General features: G+C 45.4%; 1 protein-coding gene across 3 annotated transcripts; it reads right to left on the bottom strand.

Moving 5' to 3' along the window:
* Positions 1-9,927: 9,927 nt before the first annotated feature.
* On the bottom strand, positions 9,928-11,835 carry CCDC184 (coiled-coil domain containing 184). Of its 3 annotated transcripts, none has more exons than XM_038577488.1 (2): positions 11,274-11,835; positions 9,928-11,034 (listed from the first exon to the last, which is right to left on the bottom strand). In XM_038577488.1, coding segments are annotated over exons 1-2 (474 nt in total). In that variant the 5' UTR covers positions 11,746-11,835; the 3' UTR covers positions 9,928-11,032. The 3 variants fall into 3 exon arrangements, with proteins under 3 accessions (XP_038433416.1, XP_038433415.1, XP_038433414.1); XM_038577487.1 differs by having other exon boundaries at positions 9,928-10,962; positions 11,274-11,834; XM_038577486.1 differs by having other exon boundaries at positions 9,928-11,834.
* Positions 11,836-20,193: the final 8,358 nt, after the last annotated feature.

The raw sequence follows: 20,193 nt of genomic DNA, 5'->3' as shown, positions 1-20,193 counted from the left end.
TCATTTCAGGGCTGGAACAGGCAGTCACTCAAGCTATTGAGTAGTTGTCTTTTTCCATGTATGTGAAGAAGCAAAGAAAATTGACAGGCAGGGAGAATAGATTGAAGTCAGAGGACAGAGAAGCAAAGATAGAAGACCATAGCCTCAGAGAAAGAGCCTGAGATAACGGCTGCCCTGGTTTCAGTCAGCTTTGGAGGGCCAGCTGCATTCTTGCTCTTGACTTTGTTACATAACCTTGCATCCTTATAATAAACCCCTTTTCTTCCTCAGAATTATTGCAAATGGGTTTTTTATTTCTTGCAATCAAAAAGGTTATTACAAAAAAAGATATTACTAAGGTAATACCTACCTCAGTGTGGTTATGGGGATTAAAGGAGGTGAAGTATCTAAATCAGTGTCTCCAAAACTGCTACTTCCTCTAAATGTAAATAGCACCTCATGTGTTCTGAGCATCAGAGGTATCTGTTCTTTGTATTTCTTGTTTGGAATAAAGAGCCCATTTTGCTGTCAGTATTTTTACAAGTTTTTCCTCATTAAAGCTTCTTTTCGAAATGCTGTTCTGTTCATGGTCTAGGTGCTGATAAATTTACGTTTGTGGTTTTCTATGTTTTATTTTGAAGTTTTTGTTCCTTATTAATCAGTCTCTTTAATTCGTGATACATCATCATTGTCCCTATAAGGAAAAGCCCTCTTGTTTAAGTCTATTTCTTTATTCCATCCTTACACTCGCTCTCCATTCCCATCCCCACCTGCAACAATAGACAATTTTCTAATGTGTTTAAATGTGTTCTTAGAAAATAGTTATTTTTTGGTAGGCTTATATTTTTAAATGTACTCCACAGCTACTGAGTTATATGACTCATTCTGTGTCTTATGTTTTTCACTCAGCTCTGTTTTTCATCTCTATCCATCTTGCCAGATGCTAACATTTAATGTTACTTCACACTGGTGTCTAGTATTCCATGGTATGCATTCACTACATTATATTCATCCACTCCTCCAGTGATGAGCACCCATGTTGCCCCCAACTCCATGCCACTACAAAACACTCTGTGATGAACATCACATTAGTCCCCTTCTGAACTTGTAAGGAATTTGTTTTATATTACTTAAGAGAGGGGTTACCGGATTTTAGGGTATGAATCTATTTAATGTGTCCAAGTAATGCTAGCTTGCTTTCCAGAAGTGGCAAAACCAGTCCTGCAGCAGATTTCCACATCACTGACATCTGTAGTTATCCAGATTTCTGTTTTGCTGGTTTGATAGGTATAAACTAATATCTTATTATTGGCTCAATTTGCATTCGATGACTAATGGTTTTGATCAAATTTCCATATGCATAATAGCTTTTTCCTATTCTTTAAATTGCCTGTTGATATCTTTTGTTTTGTTTTGTTTTTTTAAAGATTTTATTTATTTATTCATGATAGACATAGAGAGAGAGAGGCAGAGACACAGGCAGTGGGAGAAGCAGGCTCCATGCAGGGAGCCTGATGCGGGACTTGATCCTGAGACTCCAGGATCAGGCCCCAGGCCAAAGGCAGGAGCTGAACCCCTGAGCCACCCAGGGATCCCTGCTGATATCTTTTGCACTTTTTTTTTTTTTTTATGATAGTCACAGAGAGAGAGAGAGAGAGGCAGAGACACAGGCAGAGGGAGAAGCAGGCTCCATGCACCGGGAGCCCGATGTGGGATTCGATTCCGGGTCTCCAGGATCACGCCCTGGGCCAAAGGCAGGCACCAAACCGCTGCGCCACCCAGGGATCCCTGCACTTTTTTTTTTTCTGTTGGGTTGCTATCCTTTTCCTGTTCATTTGCAGGAGTTCCATGTATATTCTAGGAAATTCTAGAATTCTTTGTCAGTTTTAGACAAAGCAAATATTTTCTGCATTCTGTCATCTACCTGTTAGCTTTGTCCATGGTCCCCTTTGTAGAATATAAATCTTTGTTTTAGCAAATCCACCAGTTTTTGCCTTATGGTTTGTACTTTTGAAGGCATTGAAACGTGGACTACTCTCTTCGTTATGCCTACCCTCTGCCTGACGTCTCTAAATCTGAGTTCAGTGGCAAGGTCCCTGTGGTCATTCCATCCAGTCCTCTTCATTGGACTCCAAAGTAATTGTACTGACTAAATTTCATTCTTAAGAGAATCCCATCTACCTTGAGCCTTTTCCCCCTATAGAATTGCAAGCTATGAAAATCATATCTTTTAGGTATTTGAAGTCATCCTTCCAGTAGCTTTGGACAACATCTGACCTTACCTCCTTAGCTATCAGGAAGAACCAAAATGGCAAAATTACTTTCCTTCAAGATCTTCCTCACCCCCATTTTGCTAGCCAATTCCATATTTGTGGGTCAGAATTAGATCCAGAATCATCTTTGCTATCCTCTTCCTTCTGAAGGATTAGATTACATTAAATCAACTTCCCCTCACTTCTGGAACCTCTTTGTGCCAGTTTCATGACTTGTTCCTGGAATCTATAATCCATTTTATCTGTTTTGGCAGACTCTAGCACATTATTACAATAATGTCACTTCTTTTCCTCACCTTTATCTTCACATAAATAATTCCTTTACTGTTTCCATTCTTAAGGATATAAAATCCCATGTAAAAGTATCTTCATGATGCAAACTGTTACTCAGACTTTCCTTTTATTATTTTCTTTTGTTTTTATTTTATTCCTCCCACTTACTTTCTTTGGTCTACTTCTTTTTTTCCTTCTGTCCCTACATTTTTTCTTCCTCCTTTCCTTCTTAATTTTATAAATGCTAAGAGCAGGGGCTGACTTTATGTAGATCACAGCAAAGAAGCTTTTTCTGTCCCCATTGACATGTGATGTGGATTACATGACTGCCAGTTCCTTTCCAGTTGCACATTAGAAACCTGTTCTGGGGATCCCTGGGTGGCGCAGCGGTTTGGCGCCTGCCTTTGGCCCAGGGCGCGATCCTGGAGACCCAGGATCGAATCCCACGTCGGGCTCCCAGTGCATGGAGCCTGCTTCTCCCTCTGCCTGTGTCTCTGCCTCTCTCTCTCTCTGTGTGTGACTATCATAAATAAATAAATAATTTTTAAAAAAAACCTGTTCTGTTTATTTGGAACAGTGTTCCACACCTTTTCTCACTGTGATGTTCCAGTCATGAGTCCCATCCTACCAAATTTCTTTATATCTGTGAGAAATTATTTTCCTCATTGTATAAAATCTCAAGTTCTATTTGTACATTGCCTGTAGTTTGTGCATTGATGTAGAAACCATAAGTATTTTTTTTTCCCAGCCCCTTTCTACTTACTTTTTCCAGAGAATTATAAGATGCCAGCTCGGCTACTGTTTTTCTTCCAGTGTCACACTTGATGTCCTCTGTAGTATAAAATTTTGTGGGTTTTCTCAGCATTTCTTTACTTTTCTTTTACCTTGGCTCTCCCACTCCTTGGCCCCAGCGTGTGCACGCACTCTCTCTCTCTCTCTCTCTCTCTCACACACACACACACACACACACACATTTCCATTTTAAAATTGAAGTACTCTTAATTCAGTTGACTATGCTTACAGAAAACAGATTTTCCTTTCAATCGTCTGAGAAGCACTCTGTCCCAATTCAAGAACACATCATTCTCTTATCATTAGATTGTGAGCAACTTAAGGGCAGACACCATGACTTCTTAAAGTCTACCCCAGTACCTACCATCTTCCACGATACACGGTAGGCAGTTGGTAAATACTTGCTGGAAGATCGACTCAGTCATAGGTTCCCTTCTAGGAAGTCTTCTTCCATCATGCTTATAAGAATTACCTACTCTAAAAAGAATGTTGGGTTGCTCTTTTTGTTCTTGAAGCTGAGCCACCATAAGCTTCCCTTAGTATATTATAACCACTTATAGCAAAGTAGGGTGCAGTACCATTTAATGGGGAAAAAACCAACACTGATTTATATAATTTAGACAGATAGGGTTTTGGTCCTAATACTATCATTAACTATTCAATTTTGGGCATGTCATCTCTATTTTTTAATTATATGCAATGACATCGTATATATTCACTATAGAAGACTATACTTTTTTATAAAGTACTTGGAGTGGAAATAAGGTAAATTTCTCCCACTGAGGGGACTAAATGGAAGAGAAACTATTCTCAAGAGAAATAATTTGCTTGTTACTTCAGAGCAAGCAGGAGGAAGAAGAGAGTAAAGGCAGGATAGGGTGGAGGAGCCTGTCAAAGATATAAACTCAGTGGGAGCTTTCCTTGTGATCACTGCTCCATTTTTTTAAATTCAAATCTGTAAAAATATTTTAAATGCCTAGTAAGGCTGTATTTGTTATTGAAATCAGTGAAAGGGCTGTCTCATGTGTCCCAGAGCTGATAAGAAGTGAAACTGAGGCAGCTTGTATGGACTCAGGAGTGTGGAGTCCACAGAAAGAAGTAGAAGCACAATAAACTCTAAGATATTATAGAAATTGTATGGAATGTTGTGGAATTCCCAGAACGTGACATTTTAATTTGGGCCAATTTTAATCAGACACTTTAAGTGACAAAGCAGTTTCTTCAGACATCTGAGTTATATGTAAAATGCCTGTATGATCATCAGTAAGATTTCTTTCAGCAGTAACATTTTTAAAGATTCTAAGAGATGGGAATATATTTTTTTATTCTCAGCTCTCAAATCCTATACTTTTTCAAGCATTTAAGGTTGAAATATTTCCTATTATGAGAAAGTTCCCATTCTACTAATTTCATTAATTCCAAATACTCCCTCCCCCCATGTTAGCATTTCTAAAATGGGATGTGTCTTATAATCAATAATATCAGCTTACAATTACTGTTGGCCAAACAGCAGTCATAACATAGTTGTCACTGCCTACACATGCCAGAACCTAGTTGTCATTCTAGGTAGTATGACTGGAATTCTACAATTGATGTTTCTGTTAATTAACCATTAACAACCATTTGAAGGAATATTAGTCCCGGTTGTTGTATGACTATATTCCTTGAACACTTTCTGACAAGATTAAAAGGCACCAGCTTTAAAACTTGGAGAATTGATTTATGGCCTGGAAGAAATTGCCAGAAACAATAGTGAAGCTCTTTTTTTTTTTTTTTTTTTTTTTTAAGAAATGCTACTTCATTAACACTCAGAATGACCCGGAGAATAGAAATGTTTGGAAAAATACAGACATCAACAACCCTGAGTCAAAAGTGATTCATAAGCATCAGACTCAAATTATAAGAATACCATAGTGACTTTCAATTATATTTGTGTGCATTGTAGGGATACCAAAGAAAAAAGTTCCATTTCTAAATAAATCTACATGAGCTCTTTAAACATATGAAAATTTAAAGTAAAGTGATAAGGTTTAATTGGCTGTATTTTTTTCTTAACGGTATCTAAAATAATGAGTGATGTGTCACGCAGTTGATGGTGCCTTAAAGTCAGTAAAATAAGGTCAATACTTAAGAGACTATAAACATAAGAAGTTCTAGCCCTCAGGATATTCATACTCTGGAAGGGAGAATAACAAATACATAAATAACAGAAATTAGGAAAAATACCATAATTGTCCCCAAAAGATTTGGATATTTAAAGGAGGAAGAGATCATATTAGGAAAGGCTCCATGAAAGAAGTAGCACTTGAGAAGAGCCTCAAATAACTGGTAGGATTCCAACTGGCAGAAACAGAATGGAGCAGGAAGAGTGAAGGGAATGAACAAAGAATCTGTGGGAACGTGGGCATTTCTGGGGAATGGTCAATAATTTATTTTGACAGTTGGGTTTGGTAACTTTTTGTCCTATAGATCCCTTCATAGATTGGGTTCATTGAATGAAAGCAATGAACCCAATTCCTAAAAGTAAAAACACAAATTCATAATAAAAAATGTGTGCATACTGTTCTGGGGGACTTCCAACATTTGCAGGTAGAATAAGAGAAGGAAAAAGCAGCCTTCCTGGACACCCCACTAGAAGCTGGTGCAGGTGACCAAGCCTGCAGAAATTCTTCCTCTGCATTTGGGAAGAATGACTAAGAGAAATGGAGTCAAGGGTCAGGAGGGACTTACTGATCCAGATTTTCAAAGAACTGGGGTACTCTAGGGAATCATATCTAGCTGACTAGATCATAGAGGCCTCCAAAAATGGAATGGTTGGTTAGAAAAGGTACCTGGGAAATAAATGTATAGGTTAAAAAAAAAAAAAAAAAGTACGCTAAGGTGTTAGCCAAGGGAACCTTGGCTCCCTACAACCACTGGATTTTACTTACTTCAGGAAGTAAGAGAGACATGATGCAGATTTCTGAGGAGAATGTGTGTTCCGAGCTGTGGTTTAGGAAGACTAATCTTCAGGATTTCAGGTGTGTGAGAGGCCAGGGAAGACCAGGAGTTTATTGCAGTCAGTTTTTATATTGTTCAAATACATTCTATTTATTGTTCCCACACACACACATGCCCACTATTTGACAAAGAGCCAGGCTTTTAGTAAGCAGTTGGTAGCACTTGCTGAATTGAAAGCCATAAATTCACCGAGGGTCCCCTTGTAATGTAATGTCCCTATTGCTCGCCAGGTGGCACCATGACAGCCCCATTTACAGAGCAGACTTCCTTCTCTAAGGACAGTGCTTCCAAGCAGAAAGGCTGTGTTTCTGTGAGGGAATCCACCTTCCGGGGACAACATAGAAGCTGGGAGAAAATGGTAGTTAGGGATAAAAGATTCAAAATTACTCCTTTTATACTTCTATATCATTTCTTACTGTCACACAGTATCTTGGCTGAATTTCTATCCCTAGGCATGTACATGTGGAAAGATGCCTAGGAAAACCCTCTTTTTCAAAGATACAAGCAGTTTTTTATCTTGCAGGAAGTATAAAATTACAAAAATTGGGGGAAGAACTGTTCCTTAGTTCTGGGAAAACTTCTAGGTGAACCATTTCATTACACGTGTTAAGCAGAGAGACCATAGTCTTTAGTGAGACTGAGGCCACATAAAAATGCATATTTAGACGCCATTTTGCCTCTCTTATAAAAATAGTTCTTTCTCTAGAACAGATTTTACTTGTACCAGGCTAAAGTTGTAGTGTATTTCTCTGAAGTTGTATGTCTTTTCTTTTTGAGTTTAAGAGCTAACCCTGAGAGATTTCCCTTAGACTGATAAGAGACAGAGAAGTGCCAGAAGTGGAAAGAGTTATGACAAGTCACATGCAGTGTTAAATGAGGCCCAGACATAAAGTGCAGTGCAAAACTTTGGGGGTGCGGGGTTCATCTCCTCACACTTATGCATCAACAGTGCTCTGGCAAATTCCCAAGTACGAGAAGACTTGGAAATGATGGGGGACAGGATTACTAGCATATTTTAATGGGCGTCAATATAATTTGAATGTGTTGAATAGGTGGTGAATAAACAGATTGATGTGAAGACTTAAATTCACCGTAGGAAGTGTTTAGGAGGCCCCGGGAGGCAGGGGTGCCATAGGGCTGCCAGCCAGCGCCAGCTCAGCAGGGTCATCTCTTGCTTGGTATTCTTCAAGTTAAAAAGTCTCATTACTCTTTAGCTCAGTGGTTCTTTTTTACTTAATTCTTACCTTTAAGCATTAAGTTGAAACAACAGACATCTCTAGAGAATGTTCACACTTCTATAATTTTGCATTCAATTTCCAGAGGCTATGGCCCCCTGAAGTTCAATAACGACCCTGTCCCTGAGTCCCAGGTTAGGAATCTCACCTGAAACTCACTTATCTTGAGGTGACTGGGTGACGGGCACTGAGGGGGGCACTTGATGGGATGAGCACTGGGTGTTATGCTATATGTTGGCATATCGAACTCCAATAAAAACGTATACCAAAAAAAAACCTCACTCATCAGGAGCATCCTAAAGGAGAAATGCAAGAGAAGGATATGGAAGAGGGAGAAATAAGGTGATGAGACACCAACCTGTGCTGGTCCCCTAGGAAATGCTGGTGAAGGTAACTTTAAAGAGCTGAAGAATTGCTTTTTCTGGGGATATTTTTATCTGGACTTGAGAGGAATAGCTAGAGAACTTCTGGAAGGACCTAAGCTAAGGGACTCGTGACATATTTAGGACAAAGTGCATAGGAAGGGGAACTGAAATGGAGCCGAAGGGTAAAGAGCTCAACCAGACCTTTCTATAGAGGCTAAAGGGCTTAGCTGCCTTGGGATTCATGTCAGACTCTGCAGAAACTGAGCTGTAGGGAGCAGGAAAGAGGCACAATGATGGAGCTGTGCTGGGGAACATCTGGGGTCAGTCGCTTCTTCCTCTCGAGAAGCAGATCTAGGAGGCCGTCTTCTCGGGGCCATTATTATATTATCATCCACTAGACTTTGATAAGGGCCAGTAACAGAAACTTGAAGTGGAATTTCTTGTTCTAAGGATGAAAAGGGACTAAAACTAATGTCATTTCCTTTTTAGGACTCTTAGACGCTTGACTGGGGAAATAAGGGAACTGAGGGTCTAAATAATTGAGCAGTTAGCACAGCGGTTCCAATTTCAGGTTCTTTAAGTCAGAAGACCTGGGTTTAAGTCCTGTTTCTGCCAAGTACTAGCTGTGTGACCTTGAGAAAGTCTTGGCGGCTGTTTCTGGAACTGTTAACTGAAAATAAAAATAGTGCTTTCTTCTCATTGGAGGGAAAAATTGGACAGTGTCTGGCACCTGGTAAGTGCTCAGTAAATGATAGCTATCATTGTTATGGGTGCTGAATGCTGGAATTATAACGGGAAACTATCTCCCAGCCTTTGAGGATACTTCCCCACAAATATACTTTAGCTGTCCTCTCTGGGACCCAACACACATTCCCCAACCACTGCACAACCCAGAACTTCCTCTCGTCATCCTTTACAGGGCTAGTCCCCAAGACCTTTTTGGCCCATAACTTCACAACATCTATGATGAAAAGCACCTTGGGAATCTCGTCATTCCTAACCTTTATCCTGAAGGTTAAGAGTTCTTTAGACAGGGAAGGATTATATATAAAAAGAGAGCTTCTAGAACCTTCATTAGGTAGTTTTGTTTTCCCAAAGGAGCCAGTCACTACCATCATCACCCCATCCCAAGAGAACTAACTATTAAAAGAACTAACATTTGCACAAGAGTTACTACAGGTCTTAGATATTTTTATCCCCAACAACTTCTTGTCCCCATTTTACACCTGCAGAAATTAGGTCTCAAGCAGCAAACCAAGTCTCAGTCATTCAGTGTTGGAACTGAGATTCAAACCCAGATCTGTGATTCTGGTGCTCTTTGAAGCCTCTCCACAGGCACGCGTGCTCACACACACACACACACACACACACGCATATGCATACACCACAGCACTCCAGCACATTCTTCTCCCCAATTTGTTTGGGGCAGCCTTAGGAAATTCCATGGCCCAAGGGAGCAGACTAGAGCCGATGTCAGTCTGAGCTCCGCAGGGAATACCTTACTGGCATTCTCCACTAGGGGCTTGAGGCAGTTATTGTGCTTTCTTTTGTGATGTGTCACTCTCCTCTCAGAGATCCTGGGCAATCCCTCTGGAACAATACCCACAATACCCCACCCCTAACCCTCCCATGGAACAGGTGTCATGCCTGCCATTCCTGGACTCAGATTTCGAAGTCATCTCTCAGGGAGGGAGCAGGCGCTTCACTGAAAAGAAGTCACTTGCACACCTGGAGTTCTGCTACTAAAAGCCCTGGTTAGTTTGGGAGACTCAACATATACCCTTTCCTTCCCCCGTCCAGCTTGAGTTCAGAGTCCAGGATGGAAGGGAAAGGAGGCAGAGCTGGCGACGCGTGTCCCAACCAGGGCAGGGTCAGCCAACTCCTTGGAACTGGAGGCAAGGAGAGAGGAGGGAAGGCATGGTCCCTGCAGTCCCCCCTAAGCCCCGGTCCATGTAGCATGTAGCGGGCCCAGAAGCCCCACCCTGACATCCCCCTAGTACCAGTCAGCAAGGAGGGGAGATGACGCCTCTTTATTAAGGTTAACACCAAGGAAAGCATTGAGAAGGAATACACAGCGGAGGAGAAAGGGCACACAAAGTCACTACTTGAAGAGGTGGGAGGGAGGCACATCAGTTAAGAACCTCAGGACAGCCACATGCTCCATGCCCTGGTTGTGGGGAAAAGAGGAAAGGACAGGGGAAAGCGCCATGATAGCCTGGGGCTCACAGAAGGATCTGAAGCCCCCTGAACCTAACACCAGAGCCACAAGCCCTGCCCCTCAGGGCTCACACACTACTACACAAGTCGACACACATAGCACACACAAGACATCATGGAGGCAACACCGAGAGGCAGCGGGCAGGGACAGATCGACAGGAAAAGGAACTGAAGTTAAGCGGGTGTAGCCAGGAGAGAGACAGTTTTTGGCTGCGGCCCCCAAGAGTCCCTCAAACGTCCCCTAAATCTGGGCTGCTGCTGAGCACCCCAAGTCTCTGCCTGTGTACTGGGCTCTTTGTTCTCTAAGCCCCAGTGAGTGGATAAAGCAATCCCAGATGAAGTCAGTGACAAGGCAGGATCCGCTCTGCATGCAAAAATCCTAGAGGTTGAGCTATTAGGTCTTCATGCACATTCATAGCCAGCTCCTCCCAGCCCGGGGGCCCGAGGAACCCCATTCACCCAGATTCCTAGGGCTGCAGTTCCCTCCTCAAGCTTCCTTTACCAATCAGCAGCCGCAGAGATCTGTGAGGGGGAGAGGCTTCTGCAGAGCGCTGAATATCTTGGATTTCAGCAGAAGGGTAAATTTTCTGTTGCCAGAACAGAATACCCCCAACTCCTTAGTTTCTAGGTAAATCGTTAGAGATTATTTGCCATAGTCCTAGATAAGTCCTTTTTCAGAATAGAAAAAGCAGAATTTTATTTACACAATTCAGGGGTTCTCCTGTTGGCTGGGGAGGGGGAATGGGCAGGGTAGGGGATGGATGGGAGTCCGGAGATGGGCGCTTCCTCTCCCGGAACCTCACCTTTCGGCCGTTCGCTAGGTCTCCCCTGGTTAGGCAGAAAGAATCCTTGAGCTCCCAGGGTCCTTCACCCTACGCATCCTTCCTCGAGGCAGTCTCTCTGCCCGACCCACGAGAGCAGCGGTCGGAGGGAAGCATGCTGCACCGCGCCGTCCAGTCCCCTCGCGTCATGCACTCGGAAACCCAAAGCCAGCCCGGGAAAGTGGCGCCCCTCGGAGTCCCCTCACAGAGAGGCCTCGCCCTCCAGCTGCAGCAGGGTAATGTCGGGCGGGTCGAGGGGCTCCACAAGTGGCCCGTCCCCCCCAAGGAGACCGGCACAGGGGCTCTCGGGGCGCTCACAGTGACTAGTGGGTGTGGCGGAGCCGGGCGTCTCCTTCTCGTCTTCTTCATCGTCGTCCTGGTCCTCGGGATCGCGACCCAGCAAACCGCTGTCCCCGATCGCAGGCGAAGGGGTCTCCGGCTCTCGCGGGGCGCCCGGGAAGCTCCCCTTGCCGCCGACCACGCCCAGGCCGCCCTGGCGGGGCGCCGTGGTCATGATCTGGCACATGGAGACGATGGCCCGCTGGTTGGCGCACACGTCGTCCGAGAGCACCTGGATGTGCGAGGCCTGCTCGTCCAGGGCCCCCCGCATGGCCCTCACGTCCTCGAACAGGGCCTGCAGCTGGGCCTTCAGGTGCTCCATCAGTTCCTTCATGCCGCCGTTGTACTCCGCGGAGATCACGTCCCCCACGGCCGGCACGGTGGACACCTCCAGAGGTGCCGGCATGTCGCCGCCGTCCTTGGTCATGATCTCCAGCGGACCGTCCTCCATTGAATGGCAGAAGCGGGCGGCGGCGTCTGGGTCCGGTCCAGCCCGGCCCCCGGGGTCGGGGTCGGGGTCGGGGGTGGGGGAGGGAGGGAGGGAGGGACGGGGCAGGGGGAGAGGCCCCCGGGGGGGTGGCGGGGAGGGGCCGAGGGAAGAGGAGGCTCCCGAGGGGGGCGGGGAGCCGACGGGAGAGGCGAGTCCCGAGCCGAGCGAGGGCGCCGGCACGGTCGGAGGAGGCCGGGAGGAGCCGGCGGCACGCGGACCCTCCGCCTCGCCCCGCGGCCCGAGCGCCCGCCCCCGCCTGGCCTCCCGGACTGCGCCCGGGTCAGCGCCGCCCTCCGGGCGCCACGAGCGGCGAGTGCCCGCGGGCTCTCGGGGTCCCCGAGGCGCTCGCGGAGGCCGGCGGCGGGGACCGCTCGGGACTACCCGGGCCGGGAACCGGCGGCGCCCGCGAGCGTGCCTGGAGTGGCAGGGGCGGGCCTCCCAGCCGCGCCGCGGATGCGCCCCTGTTTCCAAGGCGACGCACGGCACGTAAATGACGTGCGTCTCCATGGCAACCGGGAAGTGGCGACGAGCGGGGAGCGCGGCGGCGGAGCTGCAGTGGGGCGGGGGTGCTGCGGGGGCCTCCCGGGGGGGAGCGCGGCCGGCGGCCTGCGGCAGGGACCTCCGTCCGGGTCACGAGACGTCGTCCTGCCTCGGCGCCCGCTGCCTTGGGAGCCCCCCCGCCCCCAGGCCTCCCTTCGGTCAGAGGATGGCGCCAGCGCCGGGCCTCGCCGCTCTGCCCCCGGCCGCGCGCACGAAGCGAAGGACCCGGAGGCGCCCGGGAGCCGGCCCCGCCCGGCCTCGGGGTGCAGAGCGCGGGGCGGGCGCCCCGGAGGCCTCGCCTCTGGCTCCGGCCTCTGCAGCGCCCCCCCCCCGCCGCAGGCCGCGCGGAAGCGGAGGAAGCGCGCGACTCCCTCCCAGCTGAGCCAGCCGGGGCGGCCCGGGGCGCGGGGAGGATTCCGGCCCGCGGAGGCCCGCGCTTAAGGCCCGAGGACGGAAGCTCCCCAAGGTGCGGGCATCCTCGGCTCCCCGCCCTCAACCCCGGAGTCCCCGGCACCTAAGATAGTGCCTGGCGCGTAGTAAGTAAAACGCTCTCTGTGTTGGTTGAATGAACCCTCGGCCAGAACCGCGGGGCGCCCCTGTTCCCTCCTCCAGAGCTCTGCAGCCCACACAGCCGATTTCAGGGGACCTGAATCCGATTTTGTTCCTGCCTTGGAATTCAGAGACCTTGGGTATCGCTTCTCTCGGCCTTTTGGCCGTAAGACCAAGTGCGGAGACCTTGGATGAATAACTTTCCTCATCTGTTAGGGGATTGGATTGAATAATCTACAATATTATCTCTAACCCTGACACCGCATCAGCTCACGGGTGAAAGGGATGGATGGGGACAGTGTGTGTGAGGGCAGTCCCCCTCCCCCCACCCCCAGGGCCCAGTGTCCTTGCACAGACATCCTCAAGTGCCTCACAAAAGTGACGACTTTCCCTCTTTGAGGAGCGGAGTGGGAAAGGGGAGGAGGAAGAAACTCTGAATTTAATACGTTCACAGATCTGACTTGAGGTTGAGAAGCAGAAGCACCTGGGCAGCAGCACACTCACTAGTAATGACCCTAGCAAATTGGGAGAAGCCAGGCGGTCAGGAGCTAAAAATGAATTTCGTACGAGGAAATAAATCTAAAGAGGAGAAACAAACTGGACCACTTCAAGATGGGGAAGAGCTAGATCTGCGTGAGATGTTTTGTACCCTAGTAGTTCAACAATAGCCGACTTGTTACCTTGGGATTTCCCCGGTTGTGTCCTCCAGTAAGGAAGAGTGGGGCTGGCCCAGAGAAACTTCTGTAGCACTATAGCACTAAAGAACTGTTTGGTTTATGTCTATTCTACTATTATTAAAATAGAAATTAGTGGGGAGGTAACCTAAATAGCAGAAAGTTTAACCTAAGGGATGGCTGAAATTATAAAGTATTATTTGCAGCCATTAGAAATTTGATTTCCCAGAACAAATATGTGAACAAATTAAAAACCCTGCAGTATGATATTTTCTAAAACGAATGATTCAATCCTATTTGCTTGCTCATTCCTTTCTTTACTCCACAAACTTGTGGCGCTCTGTTCCCCATGGGTTATTCCTAAAGCTCAGGAGAAGACAGAAATGCTTTTCCTTGGTTTTCCTAAGCACAGCTGAAGTGGGCTGGTATTTACAAAAAGTCTTTACAAGAAAAGTATAGGAAAACTAGAAATGGAGACAAGACACACACACACAGCTGAGCTTACACGGTGTAATTTCCTCCTCATACTATAGAAAGCATCTTCTCAGGGCATATGGGTTTGACCCCGTGGTTCATCCTTCCCTGGAGAGTTCTGCTATAGCCAGAGAAGACAGGACTTTGGGCTTTTTGCCTGGATCTGTTACTTCACATTCTTGACCAGTATTTCAAATGGTTGATTTCATCTTGCCAGTTATCTCACCCTTCAAGTGGGTCCCTGCCTTTATCCATAAAAATGACCCTGTCCCTAATATAGGGCTTCCCATCGTAGTCTTACTCTTACATGAAACATGGTCCCCGTACAGTAGGAGCTGGGTTATGTCATCATACAGGGCTTTTTGCCACTATTGTTGAGGATACCATGTATGTCAAGGCTTTCAGCATAAGATTACATTATGCTGCCCAGGGGTGCTGGGAGGAAGTCTGCTGAGAGTACAGGGGGTCTGAGCTTAGAGGGAAGGAAAATCTTGGAGAAGCACGAAAGAACATGGGATACAGGTGCAGAGATCAAGTGGTGTGGCTGAACCGGTCAAGTTCCAGGTCAGACGTGTGAGAGCCGAGGGTAGGTGGGACCTGGGGGAGTAGACTAGTAGCAGGACTTGAAAATGTGAGGAGGAGACTATTGGTGCATCAGGTTCAGAACCAGATCATTTTAGGAATTCTGTGTGGAAATGGGACTAGGGAAAATAGGAGGGTCTAGCCTCTGAAAAATAAAGGGGACAGATACAGGGAGCAAAGAAGCCTCTGTCAGCTGGCCAGGTTTCAGGGCCGGGATCTCTGGACACCAGTGCCCTAGGATTTATTGAATGGATCCATTCCCAAGCAAAAGGGGGCTGAATGGCTACTCTGGCCATGTCATTAGCGTATTTGCACATAGCATGTATGCCATCTAGCAAGAAAAAAACAATCCCGAGTGCTCCTTGCTTTTCTCTTATCTTCAGGGAACTGCTCCAGCTGGTCTATTCCTTCATTCCAGTCTCATGAGCCAATGTGGGGAAGAGACTCCATAGTGTACAGATACAGATTTGTCAGGCACACCTAGTTCTAACCATCACATTCTCACTAGAATGGTGACTCTTAGAAGTTTCTGCTCTTTTCCTCTCTGGCGTCCAGTTTCTCTCCAGTCTGTCTTTTATATAGCTAGTGTACTTTTTGCACTATAAATCCAACAGCCAGGATGAAGATGCTGCCTTGACCCAGATGGAGAGTGATGATCAAAACCAAGGTGGAGCTGACTGCTACACCTTACGTCCAACCATCCCAGACAGTTCTGTCCAGATGTAACTTTTATGGCATGGAGTTACCTTGAAGCCCATCTCATCATGATGTCACATTCAAAGAAACACATCCAACAGCCCAAAAGAATTTAAAAGCACTTTATTTTTATTATAATCTCTGGGAAAACTCTAAAGGAATTCACATTCTCAGCACAGAGCAAAACATCTTAAACTTTTCTTCCCTCCTCCTCTCCTCATCTCACACATCCTGACAGAGCTGTAGCTGCCATTCTCTCTCCTTTCACTGCAGACACTCCCATACTTTCTCTCAAGCCTGGCCCTTGCTTTCTCACTCGCCTGCTTGCTTCACCTCTTGGATGTATTCTTTTTCTTTTTTGAGAAGGAACTTTTGTCCTTGTTTCAGCATCTTTGATTTTGCCCTCCGTTCTGCACTGGTAGCGAAAGCACCAACTGTCATGGGCAGGGGTCTTTTTCTAGAGGTTCAAGAGAGACTGAGAATACTCATTGTTGTAGGTTCGGTCTGTCTCATAGACTAAATATTCTCATCATGAGAGGGTGCTTTGCCTGGTATTACAGACAACCTGTTTGCTCATTTCCTCTACCCTTGTACAGAGAAGTGGACATGGTAGTTTGCAAGGACCCTGAACCATTATGAGCCTCTAGCTGGAGACGGTGTCCAACTGTCCACAGTCTCCAGAGTACTATTGTCATAGACATGGCCATGAAGTCACACACACACACATACACACACACACTTGAGCCCGAGCAAGACTTTCAGTTGCTTTGTCTGTGCCCTCAAATCATTTTTAGGAGTCTTAAAAAGGCCATTCCCCCCACATTTCTTTCTCTTCCATATTAACTTTACTCAAAGCGAGAATTCCTTCTTACACAGTCTGAATTTCCACTGAAAATCACCTGTCATTCCAATTAAACCTGTCGTGCTGGTGTTCACCCTATCTCCCCTTTCTGCATGACTTGTGTCAGCACTTGCAGAGGCTTTTTTTCCTCAGTGTACATTCAATCATTTATCCCATGTGCTACTCTGACAGGGCTAGTTCCAGTCCAAGTGTTGCTGGGTAGTTGGCCGCAGACTGGCATTTGGAGCTCGGGAGCCAACTCTGATGCCTGTAACAGGGCCTCATGTACCTTCCATCTTTTCTATATATTTTTGTGCCCCCGCCCCTCCCGCCCAGAAAGTTGCCATCAGCTCAGGGACTGGTTTGGCCCCAAGTCCCAACCGTCATCAGGCACTGATAATGCTTTACCACTGAAGGCCACTCACAATTTTTGGTTCCATGGGACAATTTTGCTTGACAAATTGCCTCTCCCAGAGAGTATCAGTCCAATTTGGAGGAAATTATATCCCAAGTATCTGGACAGGGCACAGACTCTGGTATGTCTGCCATTCCATTTATTTTATTTTATTTTGTATAAATTTATTTTTTATTGGTGTTCAATTTGCCAACATATAGAATAACACCCAGTGCTCATCCCGTCAAGTGCCCCCCTCAGTGCTCGTCACCCAGTCACCCCCACCCCCCGCCCACCTCTCCTTCCACCACCCTAGCTTGTTTCCCAGAGTTAGGAGTCTCTCATGTTCTGTCTCCCTTTCTGATAATTCCCACTCATTTTTTCTCCTTTCCCCTTTATTCCCTTTCACTATTTTTTATATTCCACAAATGAATGAGATCATATGTTTGTCCTTCTCCAATTGACTTATTTCATATGCTGAGTGAAATATGCCCTTCCATTTAAATGAATTTCTAGAAATTCAGTGTTCCTATATCCTGACATATGCAAATTTCCAGGCCTCTTCTCTCCTGTCATATGTTGAGGGAGTCTAAGGTATTCTATTGTAGACAATTCATACAAAATTTTGTGGGTCTCATTCTTACTAACACATATAGTTATGCTCTCTCCAAATCTCTTAGACACCCTAACAATACTATCAAGAATAGTTTTTACCACATCTCTTTTGCTATGACCAAGGCACTGCCAGCTACAGTTTAGCAGCCACTGTGAAGGTGCCCTGGGCTTCTATTCAATACATACAAATGGGGACCACACTAGTATTCATGATGGTTTCCCAGACTGGGTTTCCAGAAGGTGATCCACATCTTCAAAGTACTGCAGCAGTGCTGGATCTAAGCAGAAGTGAGGAGAAGGGTCTTTCTCCCAACTTTTTCACACAGACCCTGAAGCCCCTGTTTTAAATAAAAGTCTTAAAAAAAAATAAATAAATAAATAAATAAATAAATAAAAGTCTTATGTGAAAACAGTTCCATCTTCTATGGTCATCCATAAGTTCACAATTTATAGGCACAGTGCCTGCTTTGTTTTCTTTTTTCTTTTTTTAAAAGATTTTGTTTATTTATGAGAGACAGAGAGAGAGACAAAGACATAGGCAGAGGGAGAAGCAGGCTCCACACAGGGAGCCAGATGCAGGAGTCCGTCCCATCTGGGGCTCTAGGACCACGCCCTGAGCCAAAGGCAGACACTCAACCACTGAGCCACCTAGTCATCACCTGCTTTTTTTTCTTGAAGGCACAAGGATCCCCCTTTACTCCAGAACTCTCCAGTCCCTTTTCTTTGCTTTACTCTTCTCCACAGGGAGAAGAACAGTCAATATCTGTTACACTATATTTTACTTGTTTATTTATTTGTTGTCTTTCACTTTCAAATAGGGCATAAGATCCATTAGGGCAGATGTTGGATTTTATTCACTCTGATATCTCCAGAGCCTAGAATAGTGCCTGGCACATGATAGGTGCTCAATAAATATTTGCTGAATAGATGAATGAATGAAGCCTGAATCCATATCTAGGAAAAAGAAACATCTCCCTTAAGGACATGTAGCTGCAGAGCTCCAACTCTGTCTTATCTTAGAGAGCAGCGTAGCTTCTTTGGTTTCACCCATCTACGTTAGTGATTTAAAGCTTATGTTCACACAATTAAATGACCCTACTAGTGGCCTTTAAAAAAAAAAAAAAAGGAATACTTACTGTAAGACACACAGAAGTATCTACTTGTAAAACAGGAAAGTGCTTATGGCTTTGAAATGAGAGTTATCACCTGCCTACCCACTGGAACCCCTGTTGGTATATACTACCACCCTCCCCATCAAAGTCACAAAGATAGTGGAGCCAAGTTTCAGTCAGAACTCAAAGTCAGAGAACTGCATGCTTTCTCCCCACCCCCCATCAGTGTTGTTTGAGAATGTATCCCCATCCTATATGTTAGGGAGAACTCCTGATTTATATTCTTAATCTACCAAAGACGGGTTAAAAAAAATGCCCTACTACTGGTTATAAGATTGGTAGCTAACTGACAAGGGTATTATGAATAGGAAGGTTACTGTGCTTTACAAGCTAGTGTTTCTCTTCCCTTTGAGTTCCTGAACTAGTAGGCTAGTAATTTAGGGTAATGTTAGTTCAGGGTACTTTTTACTGCAATAAAATTGACCCTTGCTTTCTGCCCCTTGCTTGTGCCTTCTCTACTTCTGTTCTAAAACCAAACCAAACAAAAATGAAAATTCTCCAGATTGACCAAATACATAACAAAGGAGATCTAAGGATAAAACTTTCTAGAATAGCAAAACCAAATTAAAACCAAACATCAAGGGCATCTGGGTGGCTCAGTCAGTTAAGCATCTGCCTTCCGCTCAGGTCATGATCCTGGAGTCCCTGGAGTTCCAACTCAAGCCCCAAGTTGGGTTCTCTGCTTGGTTGGAAGCCTGCTTCTCCCTCTACTACCCCCACCTACCACCATTCAGACTCTCTTTCTCTACATATCAAAATGAAAAAATAAAATCTTAAAAAAAAATCAACCATGGATCAGAAAAACAATATTCCAGAGGTCAAAGTTAGTCCCTAAACAACCTTAGTAGAACAATTTCAGTAAGGCCTTTCTATTCTCAACAGTATTGTCTGGGTCTCTAAGAAGCAGAGGGCAATTTTATGTGACTTCACTGGTGAGTACCAGAATGAATATACCAAACCAGGACTCATTTCCCCTCAAGTGTGATCCTGAGTCACATATCCATTCTCCCATCATCCCAGCTTATCCATCACTATATCACACACCTGCTTCCAGTTGCTTCTTGTGTTATTAAAAATTAATTCCCTCTTACCAATGGCAATACCGGCTTTTGCAGTTCTGCAGAATAATGAGAACCATCCAAGGCACCTCCAGGTGTGATTGATAATAAACTGCCCACAATTTCACATGGTTAGAACATTGAAATTCCGGGTGTTTAATTGTAATGAGGTCTGTGAGACATAAGTCCCCTCTGCTTCACACTTACGGACTTTCATTAGTGTTTGGGGGGAAATTCTTGTCATTGGAAAGAGTGATTATGGAGAAAGGTTCTTTGGAGATGAAGCATGGAGGTGATGCTGGAGTATTATCTGAATCTAAGGTCTAATGGAAGAAAGGAAGTAATCAACAGAGATGTGAGAGAGGAAGATAGGCTAGAAAGAACTTCTCAGTAGATTTAAAAAAAAAAAAGATTTTATTTATTGACTCATGAGAAACAGAGAGACAGAGAGGTAGAGACATAGGCAGAGGGAGAAGCAAGTTCCATGCAGGGAGCCCGATGTGGGACTTGATCCCGGGTCTCCAGGATCGTGCCCTGGGCTGAAGGCAGGCGCTAAGCCGCTGAGCCACCCAGGCTGCCCTCTCAGTAGATTTTTATCTCTGAAACAACCTAGCACAGAGGATAGACAGCAGCATCATTCCCTGATCCCCTGTGAGGGCAAAGGGCAGGATGATACATTTAAGTCTTTTTAAAGGGCTTCTTTTTTGTTTATTTCATTTTTCAAGTTTTTACTTCTAGTTAGTTAACACATAGGGTATTGTTGGTTTTAGGCATAGAATTTAGTGATTCGTCACATATGTAACACCCCATGCTC

Source organism: Canis lupus, chromosome 27, assembly GCF_011100685.1.
Source record: "Canis lupus familiaris isolate Mischka breed German Shepherd chromosome 27, alternate assembly UU_Cfam_GSD_1.0, whole genome shotgun sequence".
In the NCBI taxonomy this organism is placed as follows: Eukaryota; Metazoa; Chordata; class Mammalia; order Carnivora; family Canidae; genus Canis; species Canis lupus.
Note: the sequence above shows the minus strand (reverse complement) of the source record. Positions and strands in the feature narration are given on the sequence as shown.

What these genes read in the sequence shown, in the direction of transcription:
- CCDC184 (XM_038577486.1), bottom strand. Translation starts at nt 11,745, where the DNA reads ATGGAGGACGGTCCGCTGGAGATCATGACCAAGGACGGCGGCGACATG.